At 35.7% G+C, this 18,927-nt stretch overlaps 4 protein-coding genes across 4 annotated transcripts; 3 read left to right on the top strand and 1 right to left on the bottom strand.

Annotated features, from left to right (window-relative positions):
• Positions 1-568: 568 nt before the first annotated feature.
• Positions 569-2,098, top strand: LOC113344899. Its single transcript, XM_026588785.1, has one exon. The coding sequence runs from the start codon at positions 569-571 to the stop codon at positions 2,096-2,098; it is 1,530 nt and encodes a 509-aa protein (XP_026444570.1).
• Positions 2,099-6,500: 4,402 nt separating this feature from the next.
• On the top strand, positions 6,501-7,177 carry LOC113344898. The gene is made up of 3 exons (XM_026588784.1): positions 6,501-6,505; positions 6,746-7,025; positions 7,118-7,177. Exons 1-3 carry the CDS (start codon positions 6,501-6,503, stop codon positions 7,175-7,177), a joined length of 345 nt encoding a protein of 114 aa, XP_026444569.1.
• Positions 7,178-7,657: 480 nt separating this feature from the next.
• LOC113344856 (probable aquaporin NIP7-1) lies at positions 7,658-9,435 on the top strand. Its single transcript, XM_026588752.1, has 5 exons — positions 7,658-8,099; positions 8,196-8,423; positions 8,525-8,722; positions 8,800-8,861; positions 8,956-9,435. The coding sequence occupies exons 1-5, from the start codon at positions 7,800-7,802 to the stop codon at positions 9,182-9,184; spliced, it is 1,017 nt and encodes a 338-aa protein (XP_026444537.1). The 5' UTR covers positions 7,658-7,799; the 3' UTR covers positions 9,185-9,435.
• Positions 9,436-9,582: 147 nt separating this feature from the next.
• LOC113344839 lies at positions 9,583-11,969 on the bottom strand. Its single transcript, XM_026588740.1, has 2 exons — positions 11,367-11,969; positions 9,583-10,299 (listed from the first exon to the last, which is right to left on the bottom strand). The coding sequence occupies exons 1-2, from the start codon at positions 11,860-11,862 to the stop codon at positions 9,902-9,904; spliced, it is 894 nt and encodes a 297-aa protein (XP_026444525.1). The 5' UTR covers positions 11,863-11,969; the 3' UTR covers positions 9,583-9,901.
• Between the last annotated feature and the right edge of the window lie 6,958 nt (positions 11,970-18,927).

Raw genomic sequence — 18,927 nt, 5'->3', positions numbered from 1 at the left:
CTTGAAAATATGAAATCTCTCAATCCCGTAAGACCAGCTTGGTTGTTCCTAATTTATTTATTGCTCCTGGAAAATCTGTGACGGAGAGCTCAGCAGCGTATGCACCAAGACAATGTTGCGAGGCTAATTTTTGGCTTTTTTAATCTTGGATAAACCTTAGCCAACGTGCATAATCTTGGATAAACCTTAATCTTGGGATGTACAACTGAGTATGTATCCAAATCTTTGGTTTTGATTTAACCAAATATTCCCTCCAATTATAGAATCAATCAAATGAAAGTGGATAAGCCAAATACTCTCTCCTGATTAGAGAAAAATGTTCCCTCCAAAGATTTTGATTGGACCAAATATTCCTACAAGGATTTTGATTGGACCAAATATTCCCTCCAAATCCAATTCCTAAAATTACACAGGTGAAGAATGAAGCGTCACTTGAAAACTTATTCAAAATTTAAATTTTCTTAACCAAAATTATTTCGCTCCTGTTCTTTTCAATTTGTTTATAAACCCCAATTATTCTTTCATCTCTTCCAATTCCTTATGTTCATTTTTTCCTCTTCCCTTTAGAATGGATACTTCCATGGAAAATACTCAAGCTTACCTTTCTTTATCAAATTCTGATGTTGAAGAAACGAGTGATGAAGAAGTAGCATCCAATACTAGTGATGAAGAGGCAGTACCAAGATATGACGACATGGTTCTTAATAATCCAATAATAAGAGCATCAAGAGAACTCAAAAATGATGAACGTTTAGGTATCTATCAATATCTGTTAACCCATAGCAATAATGGAAGAGTTAAAAGAGGTTCCATACCAAGAGTTGCTGGTATATTCAAGACGTCTGTTTCAACTGTTTCTCGTATCTGGAATCGATCAAAAGAAAATCATAACTCAAACATGCCTGCTGATGTATCTTCTAGGAAGCCAACAAGAGTTGGTCGCAAACGTGTGGAAATCGATAGAGACAGGGTACTGGCAGTTCCATTGAATCGCCGTACTTGTATTCGCACATTAGCGGCAGAGATAGAGATGTCAACAACAACATTGCATAGGAGGATAAAAGAAGGAAAAGTCAAGCCACACACAAGTGCAGTAAGACCAGCTTTGAATGACGATGGAAAAATAAAGAGGTTAAACTATTGTATTGACATGCTTGATACAAGTACTTTTAATTCTAAACCAATGTTTAAGGATATGTTCGATTATGTACATATTGATGAAAAGTGGTTTAACATGACAAAAATATCGCAGAGATATTATCTTCTTCCCGATGAACCCAAACCTCATCGTGAGTGTCAAAGCAAGAGATTTATTCCTAAGATTATGTTTACAGCTGCAGTTGCACGTCCGCAATATGATTCCTCAGGGAATCTAATTTTTGATGGAAAAATTGGCATATGGGCAATGGTTAAAAAAGTGCCGGCAGCAAGAAACAGTAAGAATAGGAAAGCCGGTACACTTGAAACCAAACCGATTGATCCAGTTGATAAAAAGGTTTCAATGGAGTTTTTAATCGACAAAGTCCTACCGGCAATTCGTGCTAAATGGACTACCGGGAGTACACGTACCATTTATATTCAACAAGATAACGCGAAGCCTCATATTTCGAAGGATGACGAAAAATTTAAGAATGCAGCATTAATCGACGGGTTCGATATTCAACTGAAGAATCAACCTCCAAATAGTCCAGATATGAATACTTTGGACCTCGGCTACTTCAATACACTTCAGAGTATACAACATCGTCAGAGAATGAATAACATTGATGAGCTTATTGTCGCGGTAGAAAAGGCTTACAACGATATGGAACCACGCATTATCAATAAGGTCTTCTTGACCCACCAATTATGCATGTTGGAGGTGATGAAAGCTCGTGGAGAAATCCGTTATGTTTTGCCGCACATCGGGAAGGACAAGTTAGAGCGTGAAGGTAATCTTCCAATCAGAATTGAAGCGGATAGTGCTTTGCTTCACGACATATTGGTGGAACTTAACAGGATGCCTGAATTCTGGTCCACTCTTGAACGAAACATGGTGGGCTCAAGTTTGGAATCCAGAAGTGAAAATCTTAATGAAAATATTAATCCAGAAGTATGATGGGTTCAAGTTTAGTGTCAGGTTATGAGTGCAGTAGTTTTATTTTGATGCTTAGTGTGTTAGAGTTGCCGGATTTGTTTTCATTAATTTGCAGTAATGTAATCGAGTCAGGCAATGTTGTACTCAAAATGTGGTTGAAGTAAGGTTTAATGGGTTATTTATGTACTGCAATAACCTGTTTTTTCCTCTGCTAATTCTCTGCTACATAAATAGTGCAAATACTGTAGAACACGTAGTTGTTGTTCTGACAAAAATGAAGAAAAGAATGGGGCAGGCATTTCTTTTACACTAATAGTAGATGAGGTTCTCAGTCAATTAACAAGACAAAACACACAAGAAGCTTGAGAGATAAAATATGATACTGCAAATTGCTAGTGGAGGAAGTACCAACGAAGTTGAAACTAGCACAAGAAAATAAACTAGACATATGCATGTTAAAAATATCATGAACACAACTGAAGAGACCCTGAACTAAAAGGCAGAAGTTATCATTTACATCCAGTGCTCATTTACTCCAAAGAAGAAAAAATAAAAATAAAAATAGATGTGCAATATTCTTAACTGTCTGTTCCAATTTTCCCTACCACAGTTTCATTTCCCCAACCTACGGACAATAACGTCTCACCTGGAAAGTAAAAATGAGAAAAGATGTGTCTTCACAAGCTTCTCGTGCACCACAAGAAAAAAAGCATTTTGCTTGAAACCGTTTTTACCATGTACAGTACAAAAGAAAATTATGGACATAGAGTTATGAAAAGAAAAACTAGAAAACTGTAAAGTGTCAGGCATTTTTTTTATCAATAAAGAAAGGATACTATTGATAAGATTAGCAACCAAAACAGCAGCTAAACGCCATACAAACAGTCATGGATACAGAGCTATAAGACTTAGCAGGAAGAAAAAACCCACGCAAAAAGAAAAAACAAAGATCGGGGAGGTATTAGGTGTTTCTTAATAAAAAAAATTGGGTAAATATATCTTCAACATCTCATCAGTTACTTGTTGACGAGCCTGTGCCGTATTCTCAAAACCATCTTTTCTTGGCGGCAAATTTACATCAATCTCTCCACTCACTCTTCTTGTTGGTCGACCATATGGAGTAACTTGATAATATCGTAGAAGAGTGTAAGCCAAAGACAGTAGATAATCTAGCATATCCTCATACATGGTGTTTGAAAAGAAGAAGATGAACTTTCTTTTGTTGAAGCAGAAGATGAAGAGATGATAAATGAAAAACCAACCAACATAGAGTATATATTCTCCATGGAGCAGATTACAATGAGAAGTAATTTTTTCTTTGTTGATTACTATGAGAATTAATTCTCTGATGTGATTCCAATGCAGGGGCATATTAGTGAAAATTGGGAAAAAAAACTAAAACTATCATCTAATTTGAAACAAAAAAGAAACCCTAAAACAACAACTAAATCGGAACGGAGGGAGTATTAGAGATAACGGTGAAGGATCGAGCACCTAATCAATATCTTAAAAGGGTTGATGTGTGAAAATTCACTTGGATGAAACAAAAAGACGCCAAATTAGAAGAGAGTATATAAAGGCTTATATGACGAGGCTAAGACACCAAAATAGAAGAGACTATATAAATGCTTATGTGGAAAGGCTTATACATGACTGTATGACGGACAACAATCTCGAAATTTCATTCGAGATAATAAACGAGGAGGATGAGGGATGTCAAAACAGTAGAGTCATGTATGAATACATGAAGAATATCCAAGAGATGGAGGCTTATGTGGACCGTCATCAAAAAATTTCAATGTTTAATTCTTTATGTGGTTTATTTTATTTTATTGATAACCATGTGCCAAGGCAAGGAGGCACCAAGAGTAAACAACACAGCAGATCCGAAAAAAAAAGAAGCAAACTCTGAGGTCTAGGATTTGCTTTCGTGATTTATAAGTTTGTGTTCTTTTTTGCGTTCATTTTTACTGATTTTTGGAAGTGAAAATAATGTCAGAGTGTTAAACATGGATTTTTTGATCTTGATATGTTGTTAGGAAAATTGTATTTATACTTATACCACCAAACTTGTTATGGTTTCTTTTAGATAAAAATGTAGGAACCAGGCTGATTTAGCGTATGTGGTGTGAGACCTTTTGTTGAAAAGAAACCAAACATCATAAAAGTAGGTACAGTTTAGTATAAAATGATGAATTGTCTCATTCTTAGCTCTACAAATTACACATTGCTGAGATAAAACCTCTATACCTCGTCTTGCCAAGTTGTCTAAGGTTGGGGTAGCATTCCATAGCGTCGACCAAATGAAGAAGGAGATCTTTGGAGACAGTTGAGAAGTATGATATAGATGATTCGCTTTTTAAAACCTAGCTAATCCCCTTCAGGAGTTGGAACTGAATGATCAACAACTAACAAAAATAAAACCTCTTTAACAACTCATATTATAATTTTGAACCACAACATACAACAAGGAAAAATTCATTCTTGTTCCTTTTTTTTTTGTGTGTGTGTTTTGGCTTAATGTTCTTAATTTGGTTCTATGTCATTAAATTGATATATTTTGTAACTTCTCTGTAAAACATAATCTTTATTTCAACCGCTGATCACTACCAGTACAAAATTGGGAAAATTTCATACAGGTGATTCATTGTATGCATGCTCAACTAGTTTCATTAAGAAATTGTAAAAAATCTCGCTGAGTTTATTACTTCGTAGTACCATAGGATCTTCAAAGCTCATCTTTTATCATAAATAAATCGCTGCAAACAGCCCCGTAAAGAAACTGCAGAACATTAACAACTTGTTTCTTATTGTCCAGACTCCAGATTGACTATCCTGAACTCTTTTATGATTTCAAAAGAAAACCAACACATCCTCATGCCTTGTAGAATGCCTTTATCTGACACATCATCCTTAACCAAGAACCATGCTTCCCTTGCTGTCAACTTCTTATTGCATGTTAACATCATGAACAGCTCCATTATTACCATCTTCACCACGATTACATCGAAAATATTCGAACCAAAGATATGAAACGAAACTGGGCTGAATTAACAATACCAACCTATCATCAACCTTTGAAGCTGTGGTCTTCTCTTCGTTGTTCTTTTCCATGAACAATTCGCTGAATAATACACCAGCAAACGTATACACCGCCGGAATAGCTTCAAGCTTCTCGTAAATAGCTTCATAGCATAGAAACAGCTCGATCGGTGATATTAGAACCTTTGTACAGTAGGCCATCTGTACTTGGGATCTTCGATCACTACGTGATCAATTACCATGAATACAGCACCATGTTGATCAATTGCAGCTATATCAATATCTTCTTTACCCAAGTTCATAAAGAACCTGAATTGTTTTAGTTTAGGCATTCAAAAGAAACCACAACTCCTTTATATAAACTAGCTCTAATAGTTTCGGAAATCGAAACAAATAAAGAGTACCATTCAGTAACATTTCCTTTGAGTCCACCAAAGCTTTGATGCGCCACCAGCTTGATTAAACATATTGTTAAACATCAATGAAAAGAATAGCTGTGTTAAGGATCAGAGTCCAAACTGATCCCAGCAGTTGATCAAAAACGGTGAAACCAAAAAAGTATGTTTTTCGAACCTTAGAAAAACCGTGAAAACCGGAGCTTTAAGAATTTTGGGAGTTCTCATTTTTCTTGGCTTTTTTTTACACAAAATTGATTAAAAAGACCAAAATTAATAATTCCTGGATGAAAAAGACTTGTACATTTTGATACTGTTTAAAAAAGATACTTTTCAAATGGACAAAAATATAAAAATTGCGATGATGTAACCAGTTTTATCCTACCAATTTTCAAATATTTTTTCTTATTTTTAACTTATATAAGGATACATCCAGTTTCATCTTTGCTATTTTTTAAGTTTAAGCCGTGATGAATCCAATTTCATCTTTGTTAAACTTTTTTTGTCCATTTCACCTATACTAATTTTTACTCGTCCATTTCAATCATGTTTTAAAATTTTTTGGACAAATGACCCATTTTCCGTTTTTTTTTTAATCTAAGTTTTCAAGACACGATACGTATTTTGGTCACATGACTTTTCCGAGTAGAGGTACGAATTCCGGGCCAAGAGACACAGTTTAGGTAACAATGCCAACTTCGGATTACTTCCAAATTTGGATAACATTGCCAACTTCGGATTACTTCCAAATTTGGCAATGAGAGATTTATATAAAAACCCAACTAAACTTTTTGTTTGGGATTCAGGGTGGCAACTATCAGAGAAGCGAAGAAGATCAATGGAAAACCTGAGCGAAATATTAGTCAAAAAATTCTCTATTAGCCTAGCTCTGAATTCTATCGGAAGATGCAGGTGCGTATGCAAGCCATGGTATAAATTACTCCATCATAAATTTGTCAGTATGAAACTTGATTATGATGATAAACATGAGGTATTCCGACGTAAGTTAAAGATAGAATCGAAATCAATCATATCTAGTGAGGACGGCGAAAATATTATGTACCCATTCGAGGAGAAGCCCTGTTACCACCGTGGAGGTGATGGTGTTACAATTGTTGGTAGTTGTAATGGTTTGAATTTGTGCATCCCATGCCGGTGATATTTTCTATGTTTGGAATCCATGTACGGCAGAGTATAAAATAATAATTTCTCCGTTTGGATTTCTGAACAGATGTTTTGGGTTTGGTTATGATTCCAAAACTTGTGATTACAAGTTTGTCTCAGTGTACTGTCAACCAGATGTTGATGGATATGAAGATATGGATGTTTCTCAAGTTGAGATACATACTTTAGGTTCAGATTCATGGGAAAACTATCATTCATACAATCCTTATCAAATTAACGAAAAGCGTGGGGTGTTTCTAAATGGAGCTATCCACTGGTCAGCAAATTTGCGTACAAGTTTGGAGTGGCAACCACGACTTTTAATTTCTATGGACATGGAAGACGAGGTATTCAAAGAAATTCCTCAACCTGAACATATGGATGATTTCTGTTACAGATTTGTCAATGTGCTGAGAGGTTGCCTTTGCGTGCTTTGCAGTGTTCGCGATACTATACATTTGGGATGTGGGAGATGAAAGATTACTATGGACATATGTAGATAGTCAAGATCCACCCTACAACTTACTATGGACATATGTAGATAGATCACAATTATTACTAGGTATATTAAAACCCACCCCTTGGTTTCAATTTTCTTAAATAAAGTATATTTGTTGGTCAAAAATTTGTCCCTTGATCCAATAATTACCAATGATTTTCCAATAAAGTATTAACACTGTCCTATCAAATGCATAATGCGTAGGAAAATCCCAATATATGTATGTATTGCATGGCCAAGACAGATTCTCGAATATGTGGTGCACCAAACAGAAATATGATGACACTAGCGAGATTCAGATCGAGGTTTCGTCGATGTAACAGTCTTAAACTCACTTTTGTGACACATATCTAAGCTGACTACATATAGTATATTTACTCAGTCAGATATGGAGACAGTTGAGAAGCATGATATACGTGACCTCCTTTTTAAAAACTAGCTCATTCCCTTTAGGAGTTGAAACTGAATGATCAACCACTAACAAAAACAAAACCCCTTTAACAACTCATATTATAATTCTCACCGAAACATACAACGAAGAAGAATTCATTCTTGTTCCTTTACATTTTCTTGGTACACATCTTATTATCAGTACAATAATTAAGGATATACATATACCATCATGAGGAATTCATTTCATGAAGAAAAAGAAGAAGAATTATGTTCTCAAGCACCATTTCTTTTGGCTTCAAAGAGAGTTTTTGCTGCGTTTTTAAGTGAAGACGATCAATCTGAAGTAGTAGTTGCTGCTGCTAATGGTCAAGAAATGGGACCTAATAATAATATTACAATCACCAATCAACAGAACATCATTAGTAGCAATGAAGATTTTCTGGCAATAACCAGCGGAGGTGACGAGAATCCAACACAGTGTCATAGTTGGATCCAGAGAAGATTACAGAATCTAAACCCTGTTCGCATGGTAACAATTCTATAAACAATATCATAATGCACTTAAAATTGAGCACGAAGGTAAGTTGTACTGACATTTTCTCTTGATATGTACATATTATTGCAGGTTCTTGCAGAAATGTTAGGTACATTCATATTGATGTTCAGTGTGTGTGGAATAGTTGCAACAACACAGATGACAGGAGGAGGAGAAGTTGGTCTATTAGAGTATGCAGTTACAGCCGGTCTATCGATAATCGTTATCATTTTCTCTGTTGGTCCTATCTCTGGTGCTCATGTTAACCCTTCCATTACCTTAGCTTTCGCATTGTTAGGTGACTTTCCATGGATCAGGGTACTAATCTCATCACAATCTTCGTATTTTTTTGGAAATCGAATAAAATCCACCTAATTTCTTACGTTAATGTTGTTTTTTGTTCCTCATATATGTACTAGGTTCCCTTCTACATAGTAGCACAAATTGTAGGTTCAATTTTTGCAGCATTTGTGGGTAAGTCTGTGTATGGAATACAAGCACATCAAGTCACCACAAGACCACAACTCCATGGACAAAAGAAAGCATTTTGGGTTGAGTTCTTTACCACCTTCATTGTGATGTTTCTCTCCGCTTCAATGTCACGCAAAGCTCACAAAGTAAGATCGATTCATGAGTTGCAACCTTTTACAACAATTTGTAACAATATATTCAGTTGCTGAAATTTATTTTTTAGGTTGGGCAAGTATCTGGACTGGTTATTGGTGTTGCTATATCTTTGGCAGTCCTAATTTCTGGGTAAGTTAAGCTAGCAAGTTACAAGTCTAATCACGGCGATTAACTATTGAGCTATACGGCGATGAACTATTGCAACTGCATATTTTGTTTGTAGGCCTATTTCGGGGGGATCGTTAAATCCAGCAAGATCAATTGGACCAGCAGTTGTTGCGTGGAGGTTTGAACATCTATGGCTATATATCGTTGCTCCCACCACTGGTGCTATAGTGGCTGCTCTTCTTTTCCAGCTTCTAAAAATTCGTTGTACCGGTGTTACTCACCCGTTGTTGCCTGCAAAGCAATGCCAAAAGGACACTGCAGTAATAGATCGTCAAGGGATCTAATCAAAATGTCACCAAAAACTGATCTTCTTGTATGACGCGTACAATGAACAGGATGCATATATCAAATAGAAATTTGGTTGAACATATAAGATATATAGCCGCGAGCCGAAATTCAAATTGATTCGGTTGCAGGAAGTAACTCCGTGAAACCATAGTGGTTATCAATTTAAGTTTTACATTTATCAAAAGGGAATTTTTAGTTCTGTTAGGCAGTATATTGTGAGACCTCTTATAATTTTTGCGAATACTAGACTACCTCTTTGTAAGCTAAAGTTTCTAACAGCTTCAATCGAAAAATGTCCTACAACGGAATTGAACATACTGATTAATTCTTAATTCCTACAAACAGCAATATTATTTCAGTAGAAACCATAAAAAAACAACAAAAGTATCACACTATTAACTGGAATGTCAATCAAAATTTCCCAAGAACAACAGTGAACAGAACCAAACACATCTTCTACCAAGTATCAAAGATGTTACAGTTATCGTTCTACCGTGTTTTCCATTTTGAACCGTCACAATAACAAAATGGTCTTAAGCCTTGACATCCAATTGGCCAATTACAAAAATCTGGGACTGGGTGTGTCTCACATCACCCCACATATCTAGTCCCCTCGAAATCAATATTATTTTTACCCTCAAAAACTTAACCGTTCCTGTACCTATCAGACGAAATAACTAAAGTACGCTGCCTAAACAAGAAAAAAACTACTTTCAACGTAATGCGCTACTATTTTTATACCAAGTATTTGGCACTTTTCCATTTCCTGAACGAATGAGCATATTGTCGGATGTGACATCCACACAAGATTTCTTGAACGAATCAGGGACTAGTATCTCATTCACAAGGCCCTTTGCATCTTTTGCAGTCTCATTTCCAGCTTCCAAACAAGATTCACACAACTCTTTCATAAGATTCTTTAAACAAAAGTCTGGATCTGTTATATTGTAGGTCTTCATGCACTTTTCCTCCACCATCTTGAAAACTGAATCCAGATTTGGCATGCAGAAGTGTGGCAGGTGTATTGAAATTTTAACCTCCCCCCCTTCTGTTGAAGCGATCACAACATCAGAAGCAGATGAATTTTTAATGCTTGCAGTCTTCAAATTTCCTGAAACCCAAGATGCCCTGTTAGCTTAAAGAATTCAACTGAAGTAGATAATAATTTGTCAAACAAGCATTAGAAAAACCAACTCTTGAAGTTTCCTTCCGGTGAATATTTAACCAAGTTAACAACAATAAAGAAACATAATTTTGAAAACTTTTTTCAAATCCTTCTTATAATTTAGATTGTTCATAAAGCAAAGTTTTGCGCATTTGCTTCTTGCTTCTGTTTGGGGTTCTAAACTGAGTCATTTTTATAAAAACACTTAATGAAGCAAAAGCAATGGCCTATTTGCTAATCTATCCTGTGGCTGTATTCTGCTAGAGTAGGTACATATGCTTATAGTATCATCTTTAAGAACAGAAAATTTCATGTACTCGAAGCGAAAGTCAATGTGATACACTCATATGTTGTGCCAGAGATAAAACTTTCTTCCATTTTTATGCTAAAGAATGTATGCTACTTTTGATGAGCTACAGTTGACAGAATTGGAATTTACAGGACACAAATATCAATAACCGAAGATTAGAAGAACCAAAATATACCTTCATTGCAAATAAGATCAGATTCACTTGGGAGGAATTGGAATTTAAAAACACTTGAAAATCAATGCCCTATGTTCTAACCTACTTATAACATTATCTGTAGAAATTTCATAAGCTTCGAAAGGGTTTTAGCTTGAACCATAGAGAAAATCTCATATGTTGAAACCAAAACCCAAGTAGATACACTGCTACTTATATGTTGAAGTCCCTAGCATCTTACAAAGCAGGATATTGCTTCAATTGTCATGCTAAAGAATATGTCTCAATGTATGCCACTTCTATTGAACTGCATTTGATGGTTTCACAGGATGGGATCCCCGCATAAAGATGCAACCAGCAGCACACCAAAATCAAAGGTGCCATACACTGATACATTTGTTAAAGTCCCTGGTATGTGGCAAAGTCAAGATATGCTCTACAGAGTGCATTTGTGTCAATGAATTCGACTTCTGATGAGCTACATTTGACAGAACTGAAATCTCTGAGCAAATATCAAACAATCAAAGAATAGAAGTCACAAAACTATACCTTGAGTTATAATTGGAGCAGATGCACTTGGGTAGACCACTGATTTTGGGACTTTAAATTGGGCATTTCCCCATTCATCAGATGGTCTTTTTGACCCAGATATTCCCTCCTCCCTTGAACCAAATCTACCAGAAACCAACAATTTTCCTTTCTGTTTAACAGGTCCATCTTGTGGTAAAAAACACCCAAATTCAGCTTCATCTTCCTCGAGCACATAGCCGCCGCCACCACCACCTGAAGGCTCCAGTGATGGTGATACAGACAATGGAGCTTCAAAATATAATTCTTTTAAATTCTGGGTTTCTTCTTCTTCTTGTGATTGAAAGATTACATCAGCCAAAACCCTGTAATTATCTTCTTCAATAAGAGACCAATTTTTGTCATACAAATCTAGTAATTTCTTCAAATTTTTTGTAATTGTTTCAGGTGGTACACCAAGTTTTCTCATAGCTTTGAAAGCGGCTGTAGCTTTTGGTTTTGTATTTTGAGGTGCCATTGAAGACCTCAAAACCCTAGAAGATTAGGGCAAAATTGAAGAAGACAAAAGGGGATCTAGGGAGAGAGAATTTCAAATGAGGTAATTTCAGAGAGGTGTGAAGAGAAACAGAGCCAGCGTTTTTGCCATATAAAGGCTGGAGTAAGTGAGCAGAAGGGAGTGGGGGGTTTGTTTGCTTGTTAAAAGTGTGGGCCAACTACTGAAAAGCTGTGTCATTATATTTGGAACATACAGTAATAATATAAGGGCTAACTCATTTTTACTCACCGCGTTTTTCTCCCGCAGTGTGTACCGAGTCCCAGTCCAACACGGTCTTAGAAAGCCTTCTCAATATATATTATTTCCGAATATTGGGATATCTATCGCGATAGGAACAATGGAATGTGGGCCTCTAATTTTTCTCTTATACGCGATAAACTGTGGAAGAATCTGTTGAGATATTATCATTTCCGAATATTTTTGTTTATGAATTTTGGTATTGGCTTCTGGTATCAAAACAAACTTTAACAGGTAGGTTGGATGCATCTTTAGCCTTTACTTTTCGGCTATTATAAGTTGAAAAGCTAGAAACTAGTTTCGTGATAGAATTTTGAAATGGTTTTTAGTATTTATATAAAAACAAACATTATTTTACAAATTCTGACGTTTTGTTAATTAGACGAAATTATTTTACATAAACCCTTCTACATATGATTCTTGGGGTCGATTTGTTTATGGAAAAGCAAAAGCACTTGACTTTTTGGTATACTCATATGTGTAGTAGCCTATTTTGATATCACGAGTGAATAACTCAAGAACGGGGAATTAATCAATAAGTATAATGTGTAGTAGCCTATTTTGATATTATATTACTTAAGAAATCACGAAAATGTTAAAAATTAGTTTGCACACAATTTTTAGAATGATTTCTAAAAGTAAATACAATATTTTCTTTGTTTTTCTTCTAACTTACGGGAATATATTCTATTTTTGTTATCCAGACACCTTACAATAAGGGGCGAGCATTTGACACCGAATCTACAGATTTAATTCGGCCATGCCTTTTTGTTGGGAGGATATTTGGCATGTACATTAATGCACCATATGTGGATGCAATTCAAATTTTAGATTGGATGTCAATGCTGCCTTAAAAATCCGTTGGACTCCCAAACCCATTATATTGAAGATATGATTTTTTTTTTCTGATAAAATATGAGTGTACAATATTAGTTATATAGACCCACTGTTTATTTCATTTTATTTATTCATCATTTACTTTTATCAAATTTTAGAGTTTAGAATTGACAGGGGAAAGAAACATCTAATAACCTATATCTTGTTATTTGTAAATGCTAAACTTAGAATACGTTCATCTATTGGATGTGTATTTGTTGGTTGCTGGACCAGATCCAAATGCTAAAAATCCGTCGTGTGTCGAATTGACGACCAAGTAACTCATATATCTAATATACACAAGTGCATGATGTTGAAAAGTAAATGAGCTAGTTGGATGTCGGTATAATGTAAGTAACCAAATGGTAGGGTTGAGTAATGAATGGATACCGATTAGGCACCGCCCGCTTCATGTAAATGGAGAACTTGAAATTTTCACGAAATTTAGTCCCTTTTCCGTCTGATCCAATACCTGCAGATGCACGTATGAGCAGATAGACAAAACATAAGTGGATTTGTGGATTATTTTTTTAAATTAAAGGAGAATAGATAAATGTGTAACAAGAATAGCATAACTTAGTTTTAAAACTTAGGTAACAACATAATAAGAATAACGTAACGTGCTTGCCACAACCAAAACTAAAGTGTCTATAAAGAGTAATAGACATTACTTTTGAAACTTAGGTTACTAAAATTCAAGTAATTGCTACATAACAAGAGTAACACGTTGGGTTTCCTCCGACTAAAATAAAATAAAGGCCTTGATCAATCCAACACCGATATTTTGGAATATCTTTGACGATCTTCAATGCATCTTAATAGGAAATAATCTATATGTGTGTGTATTATTTACAGATTTTCACGCTCAACGGCCTTAACATAATATTCTTCACGTTGAATGGTGATGGAACCCTCGCTTCTTAACATAATATTCTAATGTAGATTCTATGGTGAGGACACTTGGCGAAACCCCATTGATCGAAATATTAAAACTTGAGGTACACTTTGTTTACATGAAGTTTTTAACCGTTCGTCAGTAGTGACGTTGACAAAAGGGTAGGTTGGAAAACACTTCGGTCATAGTATAAACCTAATTAATTAGGTTACACCATATTTGCACCAAATACTTAACCTTACATTAGGAACACCTTCTCAGGTGGACAATTCTTCCGTCAAGCAACGGAAAATTTTAAGTTGCCGACAAAAAAGAATAACAAAACTGAGTTAGTTTGAATTTAGGAAAGCTAATATAAATTTGGTTATTCCAGAACACCGGTTTCCTTAATGGAAATTCAATACAAATTTAATTGTATGGAAATATTGTTCCAACGGTGCAAGAAGACCCATCTTTACAATATACTTTCTTCTGTTTGTCAGGGGTAGATAGGGAACTCCTTTGAGACATTTTTCGTGAACAAGTTTTCAGGAACTTGCATTCGATTCACGTGGTGATCATTTTGCATATGGATTTGTGTTGCTGCGGCAAACTTATGACTAAACTTCAGCTTTATTCCATTTTACGAAACATGTATGACAATTGGTGACAATTATAATATATCTGATAAGAAATTGATTATAATTGCGCATTCATATGTCTCTATCGGAGAAGTTCTAATCTCTATGTGCTTAGTTACTATTATCCTTCTTGGTTGGCGTGGCGTTTCACGAATAACAACTTAGGTAGAGTCAGACGTATAAACAAGGGTTCGAGGAAAGTCTCCTAGCAGTTTCAACACTTGATGTAGCTCTTTCATTTCATATCTCTGCTAGGATCTTTCTTGTTGTCAGAAATAAGTCTTTTGCGTCTTCCGTGAAGCATTATGATTAGTTTAAAAATTACAAACTTAAAAGAAAAACTTAACTTACCGTGTTTAAAATTTCATGAATGTCCAAATTCAATTCGGAAGCCGAGTACCTATCATATTAGGACTTTTTTTTTCCAAATTAGTAATATAGGAAAAACGAACCACATATTTTATCCGTATTTTCTGTTAAAATAAAAGGAAAAAATAAATAAAATCCACATATATTTGTTATATTCGCTCCACTTGTATAATGTATTCGCCCCGTCATAGAAAATCAAAAATGCATCGCCACGGGGTTGGGAGAAGTCTGTCATAGACCATCTTAGCCATTGAGGCACCTGTCTGCCCTTAGCCCATTGTATGGTGCTATTATAACTCGATCACCATTAGTCCGTTGTAAGAATTTCTTTCAGTTCATTAATGAAGATTAAGTTGTTGTTTTAGAGGCTGCATTCCTTAAGAAGCAGATTTATATTTCTAAGTTCTTGATTCCCTTTTACTGACTACAGTACAATTGGCATCAGAGCCATTTCAATTTTTTTTCTCTTTCCTAAATGGTTGGTTCCAATCCAAAATCAGTGAAGGATCTTCATGACCTCTTCACTAAAGATCGACAACACACAGAAGATCGACTCAAGAGTTTTGAAAAAGAACTGAAGGACACTTCAACTCTTTGCAAGGAAACTTCAGATGCTGTAAATAATCTTACATAACAAATGGGTTTATTTCTTAAATCTGCAAATGGAGCCAAAGGAGGCCATTCAGGCGGTGAGATTTCGTCAACTCCACCTGGTTTTGGCTCTATTCTTAAAAATTCGCCAAACCCACCCTTCAATCGAATTCCTAAACTCAATTTTCCCAGATTAGATGGTGAGAACCCTCGTGGATGGATATAAAAATGTAACAATTACTTTTTCCTTCACAACAGTGATGATAATCGAAAGGTTGATATAACAGCTATTTATCTTGATGGTAAGGCGGATAAGTGGTTATTAAATTTTCAAGTTGGTCGTCCTTGTATGTCTTGGTTTGAATTTTTCAAGGCCTATGTGCCCGATTTGAAAATCCAGTAGATGAAAATTTTGTTGGTTTTTTTAATAAATTGATGCAAGTCAACTCCGTAGAGGAATATTATGAATTGTTTGAATCTCTCAAAGCCTTAATGCTTAATTACAATCCATCCTTGGATGAGAGGTATTTTATCATGAGCTTCATCAGTGGTCTTAAGTAGGAAGATCGAAATTCAATGCATATGTTCAATCTTAGCACTCCCAGTCAAGCCTTTTCATTAGCCAGAATGGAAGAACAGAAATGTCAGCTGCTCTATAAACCAACTAAACCAACACCCACTGTTTTTCCATCCCCTGGACCATTTTCTTCTTATAAACTTCCTCCAAAACCCATCATCACCTCTACCCTTACACCTAAATCAACCCCTACAACATCCAAATTTTCTCCCACTACTCCCCTTAAACCACAATATTCAACACCTATCATTAAAAGAGTTACACATAAACAAATGCGCCAAAGAAGAGAAAAAGGTCTATGTTACAACTGTGATGAGGTTTATAGAAGTAGACATATCTGCAAAGGCATGAAATAATTTATGGTTCAAGCAGAGCATACTAAAATTCAATACAATGACACAGAAGAAGAAATTTTTGAGGAGGCTGTTGGCTCACCAGTTGAATCTGACATGGAAATTTCATGACATGCTCTCACTAGGAATACCACAGGGGATGCCATTAGAATTCCTGGATTTCTAAAAAGCAGTCAATTTCCATTCTCATTGATACATGAAGCACTACCAGCTTCATTGATCTGCATTAGCTGCTAAACTCAACTGCAAAATAGAGGCCACTCCTCAAATGCCAGTTATTGTAGCCAATGGTGAGAAAACTATCAGCAATGGCTCCTGCTCACTTTTTTTTCTTGGACCATGCAAGACCATATATTCACTGAAGACCTAAGAATACTGTCGCTTGGAGGCTGTGATATGGTCCTTGCAGATCACTGGCTCAGAAAACTAGGTGATGTTGTTTTCAACCTTTCTAAACTTAGTATCTCCTTTGTGCATCATGGCCACCAAATCACTATAACTGGCACTAATATTAAGCCTTCTCTGCTCATGATGAGCAGTTCAACAGTCAAAAAAAATTTTCAGAAAAAATACACATGGCCTGGTTGGCCACTTCTTTTCTGTCACCATCTCACCCTTACCTCCTACTGCCCCTTCACCATTACTACCACTTTTGGAGGAATACCAAGACATTTTTGCTGAGCCAACTTCTCTACCACCACATAGAAGTTTGGCCCATTCAATTCCCTTGAAGCACTTGTTCAAGACATTTTTACTGACTCTCATACTCCTAATCAAAGACCCTATAGATGTCCATAAATACAAAAAGGAATAGTTGATGCACTTTTTCAAGAAATGCTCTCTACTAGTGTAGTTCAACCAAGTCAAATCCCATTTGCATCTCCAATTCTCTTAGTCAAAAAGAAAGATGGTTCTTGGAGATTTTGTGTAGATTACAGAAAGTTGAATAGTATTACATTAAAGACAAGTTTCCCATTCCTCTTGTGTATGAGTTTTTGGATGAATTAAAAGGGTTCAAAGTTCTTTTTAAGATTGATTTGAGAGATGGTTATCATCAGATATTAGTCAATTCTGCTGACATTTTCAAGACTGCATTCTTGACTCATCATGGTCATTATGAATTCAAGGTTATTCCATTTGGTCTCACTAATGCACCTGCAACTTTTCAATCTCTTATGAATGAAGTTTTTGTACCATATTTAAGGAAGTTTGTGTTGATTTTCTTTGATGACATTTTAATCTATAGTTCATCCATGGAAGAACACATTGAACACTTGAAGATTATTTTCTCCTTATTAAGACAACACTAACTCTATGAAAAAATGTCCAAATACTGTTTTGTACAACCTCAACTGGAATATTTGTGTCATATTATTACTTCAGAAGGTGTTTGTGCTGATCCAAATAAAGTTGCAGCTATGCAGTCTTGGTCACTCCCTACTTCAATTAAAGAGTTGAGGGGTTTCCTTGGTCTTACAGGATATTATAGAAGACTTTTGAAAGACTATGGTGCCACTAGTAAACCCCTTACTGATCTTTTAAGGAAGAACTCTTTCCACCGGTCTCCAACATCAACTACTTCTTTTGAGCAACTAAATATGCAATGTCCACCACTCCAGTTCTTGCACTCCCAGAATTCTCCAAGCCTTTTACTGTGGAAAGTCATGCAAGTGACAACTGCCTTGGAGATATCTTAACTCAAGAAGGTAAACCTATTTCTTTTTCAGTCAACCATTGGGACCAAGAGCAAGAGCACTATCTACTTATGAAAAAGAGTTCTTGGCTGTTGTTAAAGCAGTTCAAAAATGGAAGCATTACTTACAAGGTAATAAGTTCATTATCATTACTGATCACCACAGTTTACAATACTTCCTAGAATAAAGAATTACTACAGTTCTACAACAAAGGTGGCTTATGAAACTCTTAGGCTTTGAGCATGAAATTAGATACAAAAAGGGTAAAGAACACATAGTTGCTGATGCACTATCAAGGAGGCCTCATGATTCTTCTCAATTCCATGCCTTATCCATTTCAAAACCACTTTGGATGTCTGAGCTTATCCACAACTATATTGATGACCCAAAGGTTCAACAGATCATTGCACAACTTGTCATATCAGCTTACTCAACCCCTCCATTAACTTATAAAGATGAAATTTTGAGATACAAGTCCAGATTCTATGTGGGCACTGGTAATGGAATAAGATCCTCTATTATGAGTACATTAAATTCCTCTGTTGTGGGAGGACACTCTGGTATGCAAGCTACCTATATCAGAGGCAAGAACCAATTTTACTGGCCTAAGATGAAGCAAGACATGCTCCTCTTTGTTGCTGAATGTGATGTTTGTCAAAGAAACAAGGGAGAGCACTCATTTCCATCTGGATTATTACATCCACTTCCAATTCCAGAGCATTCCTAGCAGCATATCACAATGGACTTCATTGAAGGCCTTCCTCTCAGTGATAGAAAAAATGTTATTTTGGTGGTACTTGACAGGATAACTAAA

This window comes from Papaver somniferum, unplaced genomic scaffold, assembly GCF_003573695.1.
Source record: "Papaver somniferum cultivar HN1 unplaced genomic scaffold, ASM357369v1 unplaced-scaffold_80, whole genome shotgun sequence".
Taxonomy (NCBI): domain Eukaryota; kingdom Viridiplantae; phylum Streptophyta; class Magnoliopsida; order Ranunculales; family Papaveraceae; genus Papaver; species Papaver somniferum.
The sequence above is the reverse complement of the archived record's forward strand: the minus strand, read 5'-3'. Positions and strand labels throughout refer to the sequence as shown.